The sequence below is a fragment of the Octopus sinensis genome, unplaced genomic scaffold (assembly GCF_006345805.1).
Source record: "Octopus sinensis unplaced genomic scaffold, ASM634580v1 Contig18731, whole genome shotgun sequence".
NCBI lineage: Eukaryota > Metazoa > Mollusca > Cephalopoda > Octopoda > Octopodidae > Octopus > Octopus sinensis.
Window position 1 is genome coordinate 110,976 of NW_021835988.1, and position 21,882 is coordinate 132,857.

Consider the following 21,882-nt stretch of genomic DNA (forward strand, 5'->3'; position numbering starts at 1 on the left):
GTCTCGTAGTACACCGAGTCGTAGTGTGTAGTGCAGAGGCGAAAGAGTGCGTCGAACAGATGGTGAAAGTGTGGGGAGAGTGAGTGAGGGGCAGTGGAAGCAAGAGTGGAGAGTGCCTACAAGTGAATAAGAATGGTAACGTAGCAGGCATTGGTGGCCACTCGTGGTTCGTGTGTGAGACACGTGCGGAGTGTGTGGGCAATGTCGTGGAAGGGGAGGTGGGGGACGTGCTCGCACAACTGGCCGAGTACCCAGACGACGGTGTCGCGGACTGCCACACTGGGGTCGGTAGTGGCGAGTGTGAGGAGAAGGGGGAGGACGCGGAGGGCGTGTGGGGCAATGTTGTGGCGGACGACACAGCCTGGAGTGACACACAAACACGACCGAATGCCATCACGGCGGCCTCCCGCATATTCCAATGGGCATGTCCGATGAACTGTTCTGCAAAGTGGAGGACGTGGGGGAGGATGTGGTCGTGGCAGCATTCGCTGAGGAGTGTGAGACAGACGGAGGCTGCTTTGGGGGGGATCCAGCAGCCGTCGGTGTCGTCATCCTCGTGTTGTTTGGGGAGGTGTGTGAGTATTGGGTATATAATGTGGGGCATGGCTGCCTGTGCGTACAACTTGGACGAGTGGGGGGAGGACAACTCCACCTCACAAATGCTCGACCAGAACTCGATTCCCTGGAGGACGTGTGACTCACTTTGGATGGCATTGAGCGTGATCTGTACATGTCATGTCCTCACTACCGGGAAGATCAAGTCGGCCATGTAGTCCTCCAAGTACTCGTAAAAGTGTGCGGCCATGACATCCAGGCACTTGAGGGACATGTCGGCCACGTCCACGTCCGACGAGTGGCACGACTGGCAGACCACCTTCATTATCACGTCCCGTTCATTCTATCGTAGACCAGAGGAGGGGGACCTTGGCCTGCAGGAGGGGGACTGTCGAGTGGAGAGCCCTCAGTGCGGCCAATTGGATATATCCACTAAATAGGACAAACACCACTCACACACTCGCCTCCATTCCACGCACAATCGCACTCACCAACAAGTCCGTGTGTTGGGCCATGTACGAACAGTCCTGCACTATTACCACACACCACACCAGGTCATTCGCTATGAACCCCAGAGCCTCCAAACTGGCCTCCGTCACACGCCCCTCCATCACGTTGTTGCACAATAACACCACTCCCTCCTCCCACTCTCCAAACGCCATCTCCACACACGCCACCGCAGAATACACCATCGCCACACTGCTCGGTCTCCACCTCTCCTTTCCCAGTCCACACACAATCTGCCTCATTACTCACTCCTCACATTCCATTTTATCCTCTCACGCGCCCACTCTTCCTGCTCTCTCCACCGTTGCGCCAGCCACACACGCTTCTCACTGTTCACACTCCCAAATATTATATTCTTCAATTGGATGCACGCCTGTCTACATACTACCTCCTTGCTCTCCCCCTTTATTACTTCCGACAGCTCCAACATCACTTCCGTCTACACTTTACTCACACCACCCACTAAATTCCTTTCACACGCCTCCTCCAGCACTTCCAGGCACTTCTTCACTTCACACGGGTCTACAACTTTACACAACACTCTACTTCCCAACACTGATTGCTCCAACAACATTGACAGATCCATCACCACACTACACTCTATTTATTCCCTCTTTTAATTCATCTAATTTAGCTAATTAATAATTACTCTCCAATTTTTGTTTTCCGAGTTCCCCATGACTCCACTCTGATCGTCCTCGCCATTATCCTCAATCTCCTCCTGCAGTCTCTGGGTCTCTTAAGGGACTTGCTGATCTTCATTATATTTCCGCCAGTCCCTATTTACGGAATTTGCAGAGTCCAGGATTTCAGTGAAGCCATGTTTGTACTCGACAAACATGCTCTTCAGAGTGGCCTTCAGCGTTACAGTCTGGATGTAGGAACAAACACTTTCTTCAATCCCAAGAAGCTCCATGTACTTGCGGTAGAACGTTGAGACGATTCTATCCCACGTAATAACAATTGCACAATCTTTACCTAGCCTTGTGAATCAGTTGTAATTCACTAGCTAAAATGTCGTATTTGTGCAATTTTTCTACTTCCACACTCTTTAGGTCATCTATTGAAGTCACACCCACTTCAATAAGCCATATTAGGTTCTCTTTTTGAATATTTCATATGAATATTTAGATCCATTAACAGCTTCCTGACAAATTTGTCAATTTCATCAAAAGCGGACGGTTCCAAATCCAGAAGGCCGATATAATAATTGTACAAGGAAAGTCAAAATAAACAACCGAGGAGACAGGGAATCTACTTGAAGTATTCCACGTTCTATGTTAACAGTTCCCAGATGCTGCTTTCCTAATTTGAGGGAGACCTTCCAATTTGGAATTATTGACATTATAAACTTTGTTATCCATTCAGGAAGCCCAGAGTTTTTCAGAATCACTGCAAGGAATTCGTGATTGATTGAGTCAAAGGCTTTTTTTACGTCTACCCATGGAGAAAATAATTTGTACTCATGTGACCTGTTCACACAACAGTTAATAAGTGCTTGCTCCTTTGCACCTTGACAATGCCTCTTAGTGCCAAGTTGACAATTAAAGATTAGACTGTATTCTTTTATAGAACATTATCACATCTGAGTAATCTACTAATTCCTCTATTAGTTTTATCATCAGATCCGCCGAATATGTTGTTTGTGTCTGACATGCGCTGTGCATTGAGCTGACCCTTAGGCTCTCGACTATTCTTTCAGCCACTTACTCTAGCTCACATCTAGTTTTCTTCTGTATATACTTGATTTAAATATTGTCAGTTTGTGTCTAAAATGTACTCATCAGGGAGAATTATTAATACAACATCAAATATTATTGAGGTTATTAGACCTCGATTTGTACTTAGTTTTATCCTTTTTAAGTCTGATTAATTAAGAGGGCAATGTAATTATTGTTGCCTGCCAACGTGAATTAGTCAGCTTACATGTTTAAAAGCAGTTGTTTCAATGGCTATGACGAACATTACAAAATGTGTAAAAAATAGCTCAACTTCAAAGGTATGGTCAACCCTCAATTACTCGAAGATATTTAACAACCTAAGTCGAGAAATGACGACAACGAAAATGTTGTTCAGTGTTTGGAAAACAGATTGTCCGCAGAAAATAACCATGACTTGGACCAACTGAGGTCCTATTTGACCGATTCATGCAAAATATGTTGATTAAAAACGTAAGAATATAATCTGAACATTCAGCAATACCTTTTCACAAAAATTATCGCTGGTCTTTGGAGAAGTTGGATTCATTTACCATGTTTACTTTTCACAAAAATTATCAAAAATAGCAAATGGAATGCATCTCACCTGGACTAATGAGATGAGTTGGATTCACTCACTATGCTTACTTTTGCAATGTACATTACTGAAATATAAAGGCTATCCTTTCTGCAAGCTTGGTCGGTGTGCTCAGCAAATATTATCATAACCCGCTGCACCTGTTGTTATTCAGTCAAAGAATTACTCTGTAAATATATTTTTCAGTGAACGAGGCTGTCGAATTGTGAGAGCAATGAAGTATCCTCCCGATTGAACTGATTGTTAAAGTGACGCGCTTCCTCTGACACTGAAAGCTGCTATGGAAAAAGCGTAGGATGGACAGATCGAGAGTACGATAAAGACATCACAAAGTGAGAGGTGTCAACCAACTCAACCAACAAATAATATATAAAATACTGTTGTGCTGAATACAGAGGAATCAATGCCATGAAACCAATTGGTGAAAATGTAAAAGAAAAAAGAATAGAAGATAAGAAAGATTATTCTCTGACCTTGAAAGAAAATCCCACCCTCCAGTCAATCTGCAATCAAGGAAACTGGGACGTAAAAGACGAGCACTCTTTAACCAACACAAGAGACACGCCAAGCATGGAGACTTAATGGAATTTGCTCAGTGAAACGACATGACCCGGAAAATTAATGAAGCTACAATGACTGCAGGTTCCATCGGAAACGGACCTATTATTACTGGCAATACCTGTACTTGCTGAGTTTGGGCAACTTAGTACTAGTGATGTTATTATTTGGCGTATTATTCGTCAGCCCCATTAATAAAGTGCATGTTCTGTTTCCGCAGGTATAGTCTGGAGTGTCAAACCCATCTCTAAAATAAAATCAAAAATTGAGAATTGGCACAATAGACTTTCCAATTGTCGAATATTTAAATAAACCAAGATTTAAATATCAATGTGCATTAGTCTACCAACTTAAATGGTCTTAATTCCCCGACATACATTATTGAAAGACATCACGAAAACAGCACCAATGATGCTCATGAACCAGTCGAACTCTATTCTAGGCTGGCAGGGGACTCATACGGCGAGACAAAAGAAAATTACTCCCAAATGCATCAACATGGTATAAAACCACTCAATTCTGCTGATTTCCTTCCCTACACAAACCAGTTGGACTCGACCGTAAGAATGGAAAAAGCCCAGATGAGATGACCATGTTTGAGTGGAGAAGTGGATTGTATAGGACACGACCTTCGCAAATCCTCGAGTTGAGGGGAACAGGCCCCCAATTAATATCGTAACTTATTATACAAATAAATAAAGTGTATTCAAGAAATAAGGAAATATAATCAGTGGGGGGGAATGACGGGGACAGCAATGACGAGACACCCCATTTCTCCAAACTGGAGGACAGAAGAGATGCCGTCCTTGAAGGATATGGAGTTGAGAACCTGCAAATGGAATGGGGGAGGCAACCGCGGACTGTCTGACAGTATTGACTGGCTGGAGTTCGTATGCGCGGACTCCCCCGACGTTCAAATAGACCTTTCCATTTCCGTGGAGGACGGCCTGCATGCCCGTGGAGAGTGCCCGAGTGGATTGCTACAATGAACGAGGAATATAACCAAAGTATTTCCTTGGAGGAGGGGACAGTACTGGGGAAACAACACCGTGAAGTGTTCTCTCATTAAGTCTAGCACAATGACAAGCACACATACCAGCTATAGGACACACACAACCCACACTCCTCGCCCCTGTCGACACTATCGGCATCACTCCTTTGCTGTGACCCACCACCTCCTTCACCACCTTCCGTCCTCCCATCACGCACTCCCTTCCACGACACTCCCTTCCACCTGCCACACTTCCCCCACACTCCCCTCTCACTCCCCGCTTGGGTTTCAATACAGGTTCCTCCTTGCTCTTGACAGGTTTTCGAATGTGAGGACTCTCCTGCACACATTTCTTTGTTCTGTAGGGTGACAAACGAGGTCTCTTCCCCTCATTCTCTGATGCTTCTCTTTTTATTGGAACGAATTTGCGTTTATTGGAAACGGAAGACAAGGATCCGAGTCCAGTGAGTCTAATGGGATGTTCGGTTATAATACATACACCATTCGGGAACCCATTTCTGTAGAACAGTCTCTCCTTGATCTGTAATCTGAAATAATTCACTAAACACACAACCTCCAACTCGCGCATCAAAACATGTGTTTTATTCAATACACTTTTGTTTACATGTCTTGATATAACTTATATTATTCAACATTTAACTAATTAATTAGGTCTCGGTCTTTGGTATGACTAGGTGAGTTGGTAATGTGACACACACTTGGTGGGACGGTAATAAAATACTCAGAAGAAGGTGATATAACAAGAATAAAGAAGTGATTATTCACTGCCGATTGGATTGCATTGCACGTCTGTATGTTCAATATAATGTGATTGTATTCCAAGCTGGCTGTGCAGTGGTGTTACTTATTTAACACTAAAAGTGCATTGTCCAGCGTCTCAGAAGATTATCCCGATAACCTACATGCCCACCTCATACAAACAGATGACTAAGTTGGTGTCTAACGAGGTCAGGGGATTTGTTGAGGTTAGTGGTATTCCGTCCGAGAATCAGCTCGGAACTGTCATTAATTGCCAGCGTGCAAAAGAGAGGAATTGTTTACGGAAACTCACTTATGTGGGTAGATGTTAAAGAGACATTTTATTCCGTATTAAAGTTGTGAATGGAGTGTTCATCTCAAATAGAATAACAATTAGGGGGATTCTACAAAGAGATAGCATGTCGCCTCTGCTTTTTGTACTCTGCCTCGAATCATTGAGTAGTTTTCTCAATAAAAAACACGAAAATCTGTCAATAACTCAGAGGGACATGTGCTTAACATGAACCACCTTGTGTTTTCGGCGAAATCAAGTTGTTTGCTCTGTTCTCAAGGCAAATTAACTCTACGGGAAAATGCGTGAGCAAATTCACGGGGCAAATAGGATTGGAACTAAATATCTTCAAGTTGGAAACCAATTCGCAATTTTTTGGCAATCTGGTGAAAGTGTTGAAGGATAACGAGGGGTATATATGCCTCGGGTACATAGAAAGCCCCAAATCGCTCATTCTTTTTGAAACTAAAAAATAGATGGAGTGCGGGTAGCAATGTTATGTAAAACTCGTTTAAATACTGTGAATTCATTCATAGCATTAAATGAGTATGCCATTTCATTGCTTGATGATTATGTGGGTACCATGGAGTTTAAGCCATATGGATTCAATGATTTGGATTGTGTTAGTTAGTCCCAGGCTTCCTTATCTTTATTTTACCTTCTTACCTTCGGATTATTTTACCTTCAGGCCGAAAGTAAAAAGCAAACGGTGTAGGCTGACTATTTTGTATTCTCTCACTAGTTTGATACAAATTATGCATAGTCACTGTAATATAGTCCGAATGATAATTGTCCGAATAATAATGATAAAATAGTTTGAAGTGTGACGTGTATGTCTGTTTTCACCAGTCTGCAAACAAATCCTGAGGGCCTTCCTACATAAAATACAAATAATAATAATCAATCAGAAGTTGGAAACGTGTCTTCAGGGATACATGGAACGCCTGAAACTTGCAATGATCCTTATATTGAACCTTCACGAACGCATTTGCTCCCCCTTAAATCATTGATAACTGAAACACATTCTAACGACAAATTGCAGTGGATATCTTCTGTTGTTGATTCGGCTAAACGGAGATTTGGAAGAATCCCTCGTGGTGGATGGAACCTCATTGTACATAATTTCAATACCCGTTTTCTTGTTCAGAAAAGCATCTCCGATGTTAAAAAATTATTGAAAGTGAAACGCCATAATGAGACTTGTGGTAATCAAAATGATGTGGGTGTAACAGAAAACGGAAATTCACTGTCAAAAACAGAAATTTCTTTATATGGAAAATGTAAAGAAGAATTTAATTTCCAAATTAAGAGAGTTATATCAATATCAAGGGATTCGAGAAAACCTACCAAGAAGATTCCATATAAATTGGTTAAGAAAGATATTCTGGTTGCTTTGGATGCAGTGATTTCAAATTATGTATTGACTTGTCCTTCAAAGGATATAAACGAAATCACGGATATTATTTTTGCAGGACAATGTGCATACGAAAATTTGGTTCTTAAAAATAAAATAAGAACCTCTTGGAGGGAAAATATTGAGAAGAGAATTACTAAATTCAAAGAGAACCTCACTCTTATTGCTAATTTCTCCAGTCTGAAATCCAAAAGTGAAAAGGATACGGCCCTGGACTTTATGTGCTCCTTTGAATATAAGAAGTCGAGAAAGGGAGAAATCACCAGAATATGTACGTTAATTGAAAATAGAATAAAAATCATGGAAAAAAGGATTTCGATTTATGAGTCACGAAAATCATTTAGAAGAGACAATTTTTGTTTTGAACTCAACAGAAGGAGGTTTTACCGAAACCTGAATGGTGGAGAAAATAATAAATATACGTTGCCAGAAGGTGAATGTTTGTCATTTTGGGAGAAGATATGGAAAAAAGATGAAAATCATATTGTCACTGATGTTGTTGGAAAACGTATAACTGGCATAGAACAATCCCCAGTTGACATCAAACCAGACTTTATCAAAAGTATTATTAACTATGCGCCAAACTGGAAGACTTCTGGATGCAATGGAGTATACTGCTTTTTTATTAAGAAGTTTGAATCTCTCCATAATTATTTATGTGATGAAATTTTGAAAATTATTAATAGAGATTACTGTCCTGGTCAGTGGTTTTACACTGGGGTTACATTTCTCATCCCAAAAAAAGCTTGTTGTGAATCACCTAATGACTTGCGTCCGAATACATGCATGCCTATACTATACAAACTTGTTACAAAATGTGTCAACACTAAACTTACAGACTACATTGAAGCTTTTGGTCTTGTTTCGGATAACCAACTGGGAGCTAGAAGACATTGCCAGGGTGCAAAAGAACAGGCTTTAATAAACCAGTGCATTAACAATCACTATGGAAATAACTTATTTGCGACATGGATTGATATAAACAAAGCATTTGATTCTGTTAACCATGAATTTTTATCGCTGGTATTGGATTATTCTGGACTCCCTGAGTGGATTGTGAAGTTTATTAAAAGTTTGATAAGTAAATGGAAAGTGATTCTGAATCTCAATGTAAATAGAATTGGAACAGTGAAATTAGAAAGAGGAATTCTTCAAGGAGATTCACTATCTCCCCAACTTTTTACGCTGGTAATGGATCCGTTGAGCAGGATACTAAATCACAAGTTTCCTAAAATCTGTATTGACCATAATGACCCGTCTCAAATAACATACTCAACTAATCATCTGCTATTTATTGATGATTTGAAAATACTTGCTGAGAAAGAAAATACGATCTTGAGGATGATGGAAAGTATTGATGAATACTTCAGTGTTGTTGGTCTCAGGAGGAATTCTGAAAAATCTGCAACCAATCTGAATTATGTTAAAGAAACTAGAAGTCTTGACGGATATGATGGATATCGATATCTGGGAGTCTTGGAGGATAAAGGAAGCAATGTATTGAAGCATGAAGTTATGAAAAAAATTGCAGAAAATGTAAAGAAGAGAATTGAAAGCTTAGTGAGCACGAAGCTAAATGCAGTGAATCTATTCAAGGCGATTAATGAATATTGTCTATCACTTTACAATTACTATATTGGACTAATTGACATTGAGCCACACGAGTTTCAAGCCATTGATACCGAAGTTCGAAGGATTCTATCTAATTTACATGTTCATCTGAAACCTGCAAATAAGGAAAGATTATATATAAGCAGATCTAACCTTGGAAGAGGACTTAATTCAATTGTCCATAAAAGTGAATGCATGTTATACCAATTTTTGACTGATCTTGAAAGAAAGTCTGCAATGTGTCTCAGAAAGGCTGGAATCTAGCGGGTCTTGAAAATAAATAAAACACATATGGCCACCATCGCAAGATTTCTTACCTTCAAATACAATATTGAAGATCCTTCAGAATTGAATATAAACATAATCAAGGAGAATCAACAAAAGAGTCTAATGAAGATTATTAAATCGAAGATGTTGCATTCCGTACTTTTCAAATGTTGTGAGGATCAGAATGTTGACATCAATATGTCTACGGAATGGCTAGTGAATGGAAACAACAGTCCGAGATCAGAAGTCATAGTCTGGCTATTTCAGAGTCCACGACTGAAAGTGTCAGTTGGAGGACTACAAAGAGGCACTGAGTCGCCTTCCTTTATTATTCAGGATTGTATTATTCAGAATCGAAATATATTTTTCAACGATAACGGAGGAATGTGCAATCATTGTAATCAAGCTAAAAAATCTGTTGATCACATTGCTACAAGATGTAGCAGAATGCTGAACAGTGATTATACCAGAAGACATAATGAAGTTATAAGATGCATCCATTTGCATCTCTGCCGCCAATATGGAATCAGGAAAACCAAAAGGTTAAAGTCACACACAGTCCAGTCAGTTAGCTCAAATCATAAAGTGGAGATAATGAAGGACACCACCTTGCAGACAGATGTTCATGTAAAAAACAATATACCAGATATCTTTGTCCTTGATAAAACGAAAAACGAAATCACTCTAATTGAAGTCGGAATTACTTCCCACGCCATGTTAAAGCAAGTGGAAGTAGAAAAACTGCATAAATATGATCTTTTTGCTGGAGAATTATCTCAAATCCACGGTGCGAAGGTAACGATAATCCCCATTGTCCTCACATGGGACGGGATAGTTTCTAAATTCTATAAGTCTTATATGGAAAGACTGAAGTTGGATGCTTCCACTAGATCGTATATACAATCGCTGACGATTAAGAAGACATTGGAGGCCATGCTTGTTGAACATAAACATGGAGTGGAAATTGAAAAACATGAGGAACAAGTTTCAAGGGCCACCAATCACCTCCTAAAATTGGCTAGAGAAACAACAGATCCACCAGATTTGCCGGAAGATGTGTCTCATGTGTCATATGAAGTGTTAGAAGAGAAGAATACGCAGATCCAGTGCAACGGTCCAAAAAGGAGGAGAATTATATAGATTAGTTAGTTATTAGTAACTAAAGACGTTAATTTATAATTAAATTAAATATTATATTAAAAAAACAGTTTAATAAATATATCAATTCAATGTCTAACCACTGAGTTATTGACAATAAAATATCAGCATTAATTAAAATGCTTCCACTTGTCCTATTTTTTATTCATTTAGTGATCCAAAACGACTGCGATTTGACAAGAAGGTTATTGAAGAATTGCTTATTTTAAAAGATATCTTAATTTATACAACTGTATTTTCAATGGAGAAAATGCTGCGGGAGATGGGATAGATATTACCATAAAGAGAAAAGTGACATTTCCTAATGGAGAAATATTCTCCCATCTAAAAAATTTGAAACAATTGTAATCAATATTTCATTGATATTAGTGAGTGTAAAGGAGACTCGCTGAAGAAAATACTAAACAACTCATTTGATGGGTTGGATAAATTAGACTATATGTATATTTAAATATTTCGAATTATTAGAATGCTGTATTACTGTGATAACCTTCGTTACGTGAATGTAAATAGTTTTGCACGTCTAGCCGCATTATCACATCTGTACAAATCTTATTCTAACATTAAAGTTACATGCCGTCAAATACCATCTTTCAGTCGCCAAAAATCAGTCGTCGTGCCACGCTTTAGTATTTTAAATTACTGACTGTGTAGTTTGTATCACGACCAGAAAGTGTGCATGTTCACAAACGGGTCCCAACCCACACTGTATACTTTGTTATTCTCATATAAGAATTACGAAAGTGATGGATGAAGCATATATGATGTTAGCCGACAACAGTGTGGAACTAAAATTATATAAAAATCAAAAGATAACCCTCACTATGCAAGAAGCATTTGGTGTATTTGTATACTCACAATAGATTGTAACTTCTGTGACCACCCGATCCCCAATAATATGATCTGCACAAGTGAATGTAACTGAAAAAATATTCTAACGATATTCATTAACTAACCTAATTATTTATTCTGATATTTCTTGTTTCCGCTTTTCTTTATTGTTACGTGCACTAGTCAAAATTAAAGGCAAACTTGCAACGTGGATTGCAAGTTGCTATTAACTTCATTTAAGTGGTATTGCTTAAACACATTTTTGAAAAGGGTCACCTGCGACCCATCCGAGCACCGGTATCCTGCCAAAAGAGTACGGACACGAGGATCGATGAGTGTTGCCGTTGACTTGACCATTAGCATTTTGACTACTTTCCTGGCTACCATCTAATTTTGTTTTTAGACTTTCATTATACGAGTAATAACAATCAGGAAAAGCTTAATATCTATAAATTAGTGATCCAACGTGACTGTGACTTAACACAAATGTTTTAAGAATCATTTAGGGCTTTAGATACGGTGATTTCATTGGAGAATGTTGCGAGACATTCAAAATTAATTTTAATTCAACATGACGTTGCATTTCCCTTTGGAAAGACATTCTCCAAATTACAAACATTCTTTTTTATTTCTGTTCTTTTAATCATTACAAAATTGAAACATTTGTAATCAACATTTTATCTAATACCCGTTACTGTATCTGAAACTCAGTACAGAAAATACCAGAAAACTCATTTAATGTCGTGAATGTAAATGCATTTGCACGTCTTATCAGTTTAAAGCTCTGCACAAATCTTATTTTAAAATTACAGTTACATGCCTAAGTATGACATTATTCAGTGGCCACAAATCAGTCATTCCCTACCATAATGTATTTTAAATTACTCACTGTGTACTTTTGATGAGACCTATAAAATGTGCAATATTCCAATGGAGCCCGACCCACAATATATACTTAGACATTTTAATATAACGATTACGAAAAATTATTTAAAAATATATAAAATCCAATAAATAAAATTTAATTCAATTTGAAATACGTCCAATGTGGTCTTGTATAACATTAATTGCAAATTTTCTTATATTAACGCAAATCTTTGACTTTAGTGGGAATTCTTCTTTACATTTCTCACTAATCTCCAAAAAATACAAACTAAACATTTTAATACAACAAAACCTGCAATTCTCCACAGAAATACAAGCCACCCTTGCCTGGTCCTTCACACTCTCATAGGCCTCCTCTGAACTGTCCATGTCCTCCAACTGCCCGACCACGGTCTCCGCAAATTTAACAGCTTCCATAAGACTCTACTAAGTGACCTCAGTCCCTCACATCTACCGAGTACTTGCGCTTAAAATCAGTCCCTTCACTGCTCTCGTTTAACGTCCTGACACGTTTGCTGATAAACTGTCCACAAATGTCACAAATTCGGATTGAATTGACTCTATATTTGTCGTTGAAATCGACTTGGATTTGAGATTTTGAACAGTCAGGCCAATCCATATAAACTGTGGTGAAACATTCTGCGGAATTAAACTCTCAAATCTGCCTGCGTCGTCGTAGGATATAAAAAAACAGCATTTCGAACAAATTATGTAACCACAAACTCTGCAATGGTGTCGTCGGTTTATTAAATTGTAGGTTTTTTTACAGCAATAACAATTTGAAGACATATTGTCATCGATCCAAGGCACAGTGGATTTTTCAACCTCCAAAGCCTTGGTTTTTGACAGTCCTCGGTCCCCCGTTGCCTCTCGGAGACCAGCAAGAAGTCGAGAAAGTCTCCAAATCAGTTTGGCGTTGGCTTCTTTGTTTTTTCCGTGTTTTTCACGGAGGTTTTTGAGTAAAGAAGTATCGTCCTTCATTAGGCCTATAATTCTGGTTGGTTTAGTGGAGACCTATTTTTTGGGGTTTTATTGTTTGTGGATTGGAGGATTGTTCTTCAAAGTCTATGAGTTAGTCAATGTAGGATAGACTGGTAATGGGGTCATTGTGGGTGTTTAGAAAGTGTGATGTTAATTCGTTCTCATTATTATACTTTTTATGACATGAAGGACAAAGAAATCCTTCTTTTGGTGGCATCCACAATGAAATAAATTATTTATTAATGTATTATTTTCTATTAAATAATCTTTATTTAATAATATGCTGACTTTTAGAAAAATATTAATCTTTCGATTGATGCTTACGATCAGTAAATAATACATTTTTCTTCTAAAGTACCTTTCATTGAATATTGTGAATTACTCGATGTTTTTGAAATCTATATTTAGCTTGTATGAAAATTTTTTTTAAAAATTTATGTTTCAAACCATTTTTTAAACGATATTGGATTTTTAATAACGTTTTCAAGGTAAAAAATCTTTCGTACTTGACTATTATAAGCTTCTAAACTTGTTTTAGGAGAGACGTCAATATTAATATTAGTTTGGCAATTTCAGAAAGGGACACGGCAGAAATTGATAGTTCATTCTTCGAAGGTAATTGTAATGTGTTTTTTGATCTGAAGACAACTTCGGGTGACGCTCTGATCCAATTTTTTGCATTGTGGTTCTGTCTTTGGAGAATTTTTTCGTCACAAATCCAACGCTCAATTTTGGAATTTTCAGCATTTTAGATATCTTTTTGATTGTTTTTAAGAAAAATAATGTCTAAATATCACCCTTTTTGTAAAAAACAATCAGATTTATTAATATTTCTTCTATAGTGTTTATCCTTAAATTTTATATTCAAAATATCACTCTGTTTTTACATTCTTGTTTGATATCTAAGATGTCTTCTCGCTCAAATAAGAAAAGTCTTCATTATCAAAACGAATATTTAAAATATGGGTTTATTCAATGTACTGAAGATACAAAACAGCCTGATTGTCAAATTTGTTAATGTTCTTTCTCAAATGAGGCAATGAAGCCATCACGATTACAGGATCTTTTCAAACCCAAGCACCCGGATAAAATGTCAAAGCCGATTGAATATTTTCAAACTTTAAAATACAATTTTGAAAATAAGAAAACGATCAAATCGTTATTCACAAAGCCAGTACATGATGGTTATTTAACATTTATATGTAGTTGTGGGTGCGCAGATCCATTTTTATAAAATTGCTGAAATTATTGTGAAAACTTCCAGTTCTCATACTATCGCGAAAAATGTAATAATTCCATTGGAAGTAATAATATCGGATGTAATGCATCAAGATGCTTCTAAAATATTAAAAGTCTATATCTTAGCAATGATTCGATTCGTCAAAGAATTGATGAAATGGGTGATAAAGTAAAAGAAATTCTTATTGAAAGACTGAATAAGTTTTCTTTACAAATTGATGAAAGGGTTTTTGTAGAGAGTAAAGCTATTTTAATGGGATTTGTGAGGTTATTTTCGAATTTTTTAATAAAATTTAGGTATTTCGATAATGAATGTGTATTAAATGAGGATTTATTGTTTGTCGAATTATTAGAAACCTGTACAACTGGAATGTCAATATATTCCGTAGTAAAAGTGTTTTTAGAAACAAATGAAATATTATTTGAAAATTTGGTTTCCTGTGCGACTGATGCTGCGTTGTCAATGGTTGGAAGATATAAGGGAATTGTTTTTCTTCTTAAAGATTATCCATGGGTCATTACCGTTCCTTGTATTTTACATCGCCATCAACTGGTGTCGAATATTTTATGTTATGATTTACATCAATCTTTAAAAATTGTAATCAAAACAATTAACAAAATAAAAACAAGAAGCAAAGTTTTGTAAGGATGCTGATGAAGATTTTATTCGACTTTTATTACATACGGAAGTAAGATGGCTTTCAAAAGAAAATACTTTAGAAAGATTTGTTAATCTTTACGATGCAATAGTCGTATTTTTGCAAACTGAAGAAAACTTGGTTTTGACTGAAGAAATCATTTCACGAAAAAAATGATATATTCTATTTTAATTGGATTTTTACAAAATTTAATGAAATTACTATTCTTCTTAAAGAAAATTTTTTCAACATTGAAAGGCAACTTTGATATCCTTTTTGAGGTATCTATAACCAGGATATCATCAGCGTAGATGACAAGCTTGCCAGTACGTACAGACGGCAGGAGAATGTCCGACAAGATGAAATTGAAAAAAAGTGGACTCAAGACAGATCCCTGCGGAACAAATATTAGTACTTAGTAGTCTATCGCCGACACAGTTTTGTCGTCAAACATCATTCCATTGGTCGGACATTATCATTTAACACGCAGAAAAACAAGACAAAACGTTCGTTAATCAGCAAATACCAAATCTTTTCACTTATATAAATTTATTTACTACTAAAAAAAAATTTTTTCTAAATTATCTGATTATCTCCAAGAACTGTCATTAAAAGAGTAAAAAATTTCATCTCTCTTTTCAAAAAAAAGTTTTTGAAAATTTTGAATATTTTTCAATCCTATTTGACAAATTCAGCATGCATAAAAGAGAGAAACTTCTCAACTTGCTGTATTTTGTTAACAGTTTGTCAGAACAGTTTTTCAGAATTATTCTAATGACAGGTACAGTGCCTGGAATTGACGTTTTAAGGCATTTAATGAAAACTTAATAAAATCTAATTTCACATTTTAAAAATTTGTTGAAATTAAGACAGAAGGTCTTCGGCTCCTTCAATTGAAGGAAACCGGTGGCTAACAAGAACGAAATTGTCAATGTCGGACGCTCCCAAAGATCCCCGATCGCGATCCGGTGTTTTGGGGAAGCAGAAAATGGGCCTGGACACGAGAAAAGGTCACTGAGAGAGTGGGAATGCGTGGATTCGGCAAGGCCTATTCTTCGACGATAATTGCTTAGCCCAATATGATGATCGTCATGTGATTCGCCTTTTCGTGGAGACGATTGGATCCTGATTTTCCTTCAGTAACAAACAGAACCAACCTCTTCCCCTTGCCAACCAACCTGTCAACGGTTTGGTTGGTAGTGGCTACGTTCCCTGACTTTGTCCTATCATTAAAATCGTTTTAATTAAAATACGTTTTTTTATTAATAATTGTTTAATTAATCTTAATTTTAAATAGAAAATATAATAAATTAAGCCATGTGTAAGCTGGGTGTTTTTTCACTATGTAGTCGTCTTTTATATTTAATTTGGATTCAAAGGGAATAATTCATGATGTAGTTTCTTTTAATGATTAAGTTAACCGAAATTCCATCCTTTTTGTGACATTGTCAGATTTTATTTTCTTGATCTGTTTTATTTTACATACCTTGAAATTTACTATTATTTTCTTTGTAATTTTTTTTTTAGCCTTATTTTTGTTATATTGAATTTTTATTCATTTTTCAAAACTAAAATTTGTGTCTCTCAAAATGAGGAACCCGTTGGAAACAACTTAATTAGATTAATGAAATGTTTGTTATCGTTTAGTTGATAGTTTTGGTTTGCAACTTCTCTGGTGGACTGGGAGCAAACGTTAAGTAAAATTATCAAAACGTTGGTGGAATTACACATGACAGCCACCGATTTGAATAACCTGTTGACTTGTTTAGAGACGGTAAAGAAAGAAATCGAACAAATGGCAAAAGACGTCGAAGATTTTTTTTCTATTGTCTATTTAATCCGATTGAGTTGGTTTCTCTTGTTTTTGAGTTTTATTTTCATTAGCGTGTGGCTAAAAAGACTATGAAGCTCGTGTTGTCCCATCCGATTCCAATTAGTACTTGAAAGTGACGAGATTTCTATGACGGTGTCACTCGTCAAGTGTTTGTCTTTGCATTGCGATTATATATTTTTTAGTCCACTAACAAATATTAACATTTTTACTTAAAGCTAAAACATAAGTCAAATCTCATGAGAAGCAAGTTAAAAAGTTATTAGTAATTAATTAATCATCTTCTCCACAGTGGCACCCTATAGGATGGTGAGAGGTGGGAATACAGGCACTGCGTATATAATCAGTAAAATGAAAGTGACGATTAATATGATGGCAATGGGTGTTATAATATGCCATTTGTAGTTTCTCCATATTATATACTAGCTCGGCAGCTCGCTTCGCTCACCGCGACCTAGCTCCTGCGGAGGGCCTGTTTCATCAAACAACTATAAGTGTATGTAGATGTATAAAACTACCTGGTTTAATGTAACCCTATTCTATCGCCTGTTGATAAACGATGTTTGTCGTCCGTCCTTCCTTGGCATATATGAATAAATTTTCTCTTCTGCCTACCCTCGAGCATCCCACATACAGCTGTCCATGTGAAAAGCACTCACTCTCTAAAAATAACCCAACTACCTTTAATGACTGTCCCTGGGCCTTGTTTATTGTCATTGCAAAACTCATCCTCAAAGGAAATTGCAGCCTTTTAAATCTAAATGGTAATTCATCAGAAATTATCTGAATTCGTGGAATATAAACATCCTCACCTCTATACTTACCTGTTAATATCGTCGCCTCTATTACGTTAGCCATCAAATTTTTGATAACTAACCTCGTTCCGTTGCATAATTTAGGTGGCGCAAGATTTCGTAATAAAACCACTGGAACGCCTATCTTTAACTTTAAAAGATGATTCGGCATTCCAGAGGGATCTAAGGAGTTTAAAAATTCAATCCGGTTGAATTTTTAGAAAATAACAAAAAAAATAAAAAAAACAAATAAAAATAAATAATTTAAAAACAAAAAAATAAAAAAAACAAAAAAAAAACTTAGCAGCAGCCAAAAAAGCGACACACAAAAAAGATTTAATTAATTACCTTAAGCTGACCGTTTTTTCTTCAGCTTCGTTTTTCCTCCTTCGGTGATCTATTTAAAAAATTATTTTTGAATAATAAAAAATATTAGGAAAAAAGAGCCATACAGAAAATAAATTCTATCTTTACGAAAAACTTCTTTTCTTAAGGTCGTCTTCCCTCCTTCGGTTATCTATTGAAAAAATTATTTTTGAATAATAAAAAAGTTTAGGAAAAGAGGCATACCGAAAATAAATTTTATCTTTACGAAAAACTTAACTAAATAGTTAATATTTTTACGCAAATTCTTCTGATTGCGCTGTCAATTGGTGGTAAATTGTGTTAATGATTGTGCTAATGTGGTTTCAACTATCAAAGTGTTTTTCAAAATCTGTTAATTGCACACTCTATTCAAGGTCGTGCAATCTGTAATTGCACATTCTGTCAAAGTCAAATATGATAATAGCTTTAATTTTGATTCATGGTCGATAATGATATATGCATTTAATTTTAAAGAGAAAATCATAGGATGAATTGAATTTCTTTATCGCGAATAATTGGGAGTTCATCATTGTTAATATTCTCGCTGTCGTTTTCATCAAGGATATTCTTAATACGTGAGATTTTTGCCTCGAAGGTTTTAATGGACCTCATCATGAATGTTGAGGACATTAACGTTGTTCATTTTAATCAAATGCAGAAAATAATTTTTTGATTTTTTGGCGGAAAGGTTTTAAGGACTTCATCATGTAAGTCGAGGACATCGTAGTTGTTCATTTTAACCAAAATGCAGAAAATTTTTTTTTAATTTTTTTTGGGGGGAAGGTTTTAAGGACCTCATCATGTAAGTCGAGGACATCGTAGTTGTTCATTTTAACCAAAATGCAGAAATTTTTTTTTTAATTTTTTTTTGGGGGGAAGGTTTTAAGGACCTCATCATGTAAGTCGAGGACATCGTAGTTGTTCATTTTAACCAAAATGCAGAAAATTTTTTTTTAATTTTTTTTTGGGGAGAAGGTTTTAAGGACCTCATCATGTAAGTCGAGGACATCGTAGTTGTTCATTTTAACCAAAATGCAGAAAATTTTTTTTTAATTTTTTTTTGGGGGGAAGGTTTTAAGGACCTCATCATGTAAGTCGAGGACATCGTAGTTGTTCATTTTAACCAAAATGCAGAAAATTTTTTTTTTTATTTTTTTTTGGGGGGAAGGTTTTAAGGACCTCATCATGTAAGTCGAGGACATCTTAGTTGTTCATTTTAACCAAAATGCAGAAAATTTTTTTTTTAATTTTTTTTTTGGGGGGAAGGTTTTAAGGACCTCATCATGTAAGTCGAGGACATCGTAGTTGTTCATTTTAACCAAAATGCAGAAAATTTTTTTTTTAATTTTTTTTTGGGGGGAAGGTTTTAAGGACCTCATCATGTAAGTCGAGGACATCGTAGTTGTTCATTTTAACCAAAATGCAGAAAATTTTTTTTGGGGGGAATTTATCTTTACTTTGCCAATTTGAAGTTGGTGTGCACACACAGACAGACAGACAGACAGACAGACACACACCATACCATTTTATTATTAAGATTGAAACGATTCAAAAGGCGACGAAAACCAAAGAAACGACGTGGCAGGGCGGCTAATAATTTTAATATTTCTATTCACATTGGCTCAGGCAGGCGTGGGTTCTTATTTGGATCACTTCTCCAAGTCCTGCTGGCCTCTCACGAGCTTCTTCTGTCAGCAACTCCAACTCCATTTCAATTTTCCCGTCTAACGATCCTTCGCCTTCTAACGATCTGTAATGAATATCTGTCTTCTGCACCAAGTCTATTCCATCGATCCACGCCTTGACGTAAATTTCAGACATCATTTCGGGCCCAATTAATGGCTGGTCATTTAAAACCACGTCCTTCGTGTTCCACACGATCACTCTCAGTTCATATCTGTGGAAAAGGAGGTTGAGGTGAGAAACCTGACAGCATTTCTTTGAAAATTAATGTCTGATCCCATTTTGGGGACGTAGTTTCTTTAATTGTCTTGGTTTTTTGGCTCTGGTTGTTACAAACAACATATAAATAGCAGTCTCGAACATAATATTACTTATTACCTGATAATCCGTTTTTATCCAATCCCACGAGATTTCTACCTTGGAATATATATGCTCGAAGTTGAAATTTATGACAGGCTTTAACATGAAAGGTCATTGACGGAGAAACGAGATCACATGTCTTGTCTTTTTTCTAAAAATACACTAAACTGTGTTACTTACCGAATTATTGAATAAAAATGTGCACGGAATCAGCTCTCCGTCGCAAATAATTCTTCGAACCCACCGTCGACGTCTAACCAAGTCCATTTTTCGGTTTATTTTATGAAATTTGGTAGTAAAAAGTTGTGCGTACTCCCAACCATCAGTGGAAATTTCTTTTTCAATCTTTGTTTAAGTGATAAATAAAATACAGTCTCGTTATTGTTAAAAGTCCTCGTTCTTAATAAACGTCTTCTTCGACAGTTGTGGTAGAGCTTTTCTATTGGAGAATAATTGGTCATTTCTCCATCAAACGTAGCATATTCCCAACCTAATTCATCTATAATTATAGCATGCCAAATTCGTCCACGGCTCTCTTTAAATCGACTTTCCAGTCGTCAGCCCATGACCATCCACTCTCTAACTGGACATCCATAGATTTCATATCGCTTGACTAGATTATCATGTCGACAAAATACTGAGGTGGTAGGAACCCATTTCATTCCCGGAGAACGCGATTCACCCACTCCATTGCCAACCATCTGGACATTTGAATGAATTTTTAGGAAGGTTTATTTTTCCTGTTATATCTGAAAAATGCGGCCTTGTAAGTGAGAGTTCACTCCATTTCGAGGTTTCGTATAAATTTCGGTCAAGAATATTTGCATTTTCTCTTTCCCCAATTGGTAAAATTGGCTGTCTGAATAAGATGTGTAAAATTCAAAAATACCTTAGATCAGCTATGAGATCCTCAACATATTTGATAGCTTTGCTAGCCAACTCCCTGTGCTAGACATTTTGAATTATCATATTGCGAATAATTGCAACATACTTGTCCTATCAAGCTAAATCGCTCCAGGTATACTATTTTGAGTTTGTAGTTGGAAATTTGGTTCATAGACTTGATTCTGAACAGAATGTCCTCCCACTGGCACTCAATTCTCATTGCGGGTTTTTCCGATCCAAATGGAATATAATTGTAGTGATTTCCGTCATAATATTCCTGCAGAGGCAGAGTTGTTGAAGACGTCGGAATAGATTTACTCTCAAGTACATTCCCGTAGATTCCTGTTATCCAGTCATTATGAAGTTTAAACCAATGCTTAGTTCGAATGTGATCATTCCATCAAGTTCCTTCAGCATTCCTGCGTTTTGAATCATCCCAAGAAGAACACAAGAGCGTCTGTTCTTATATTTTTAAAAATGACGAAATTAAGTTACATAAATGTTAAGTTTCTATGAATTGTCGGCAGGACTAATTGGTGGGGAAGTTGGGTCACTTGGAATAGTTTTCAAATCAACTAAAATCCTTCCTCGGTAACTGAATCCTTCCACATTCCCCTTTTCGGCGTCCATAAACTTGTCAGAAAGGAGGATAAATTCTCGACGAGATCCATAAATATTAAGATAAGCAGGCCCGAATGTCGGCATAAAACCTAGCACTCATTCACTGTATATCACCGTTTTCTCCTGAAAGAGAAATATCCGAAATGGACATTGTGGTCGTCCCCACCAAATCATTTCCGTTTAATTTGTCCCTGAAATTTAAGGTCACGGTAATGCGACCAATCCATTACGGTCAATTTAACGGTCTTACACAACGTCGGAAACTGAAAATGTGAAAAAATAATTTCCACCATAAAATTGAACGCAAGTCGTTCCATGAATGAAGGATGATCTGTGTTGGGCAATATACTGGATTTACTCT

At 36.8% G+C, this 21,882-nt stretch overlaps 2 protein-coding genes across 2 annotated transcripts; both read left to right on the plus strand.

The window, feature by feature from the left end:
- The first annotated feature begins 6,450 nt into the window (after nt 1-6,450).
- Nucleotides 6,451-9,246, plus strand: LOC115231542. The gene is made up of 2 exons (XM_029801544.1): nt 6,451-6,579; nt 7,105-9,246. The coding sequence occupies exons 1-2, from the start codon at nt 6,451-6,453 to the stop codon at nt 9,244-9,246; spliced, it is 2,271 nt and encodes a 756-aa protein (XP_029657404.1).
- A 27-nt stretch (nt 9,247-9,273) lies between these two features.
- On the plus strand, nt 9,274-10,389 carry LOC115231544. Its single transcript, XM_029801545.1, has one exon. It carries the CDS (start codon nt 9,274-9,276, stop codon nt 10,387-10,389), a length of 1,116 nt encoding a protein of 371 aa, XP_029657405.1.
- The last annotated feature ends 11,493 nt before the right edge of the window (nt 10,390-21,882 follow it).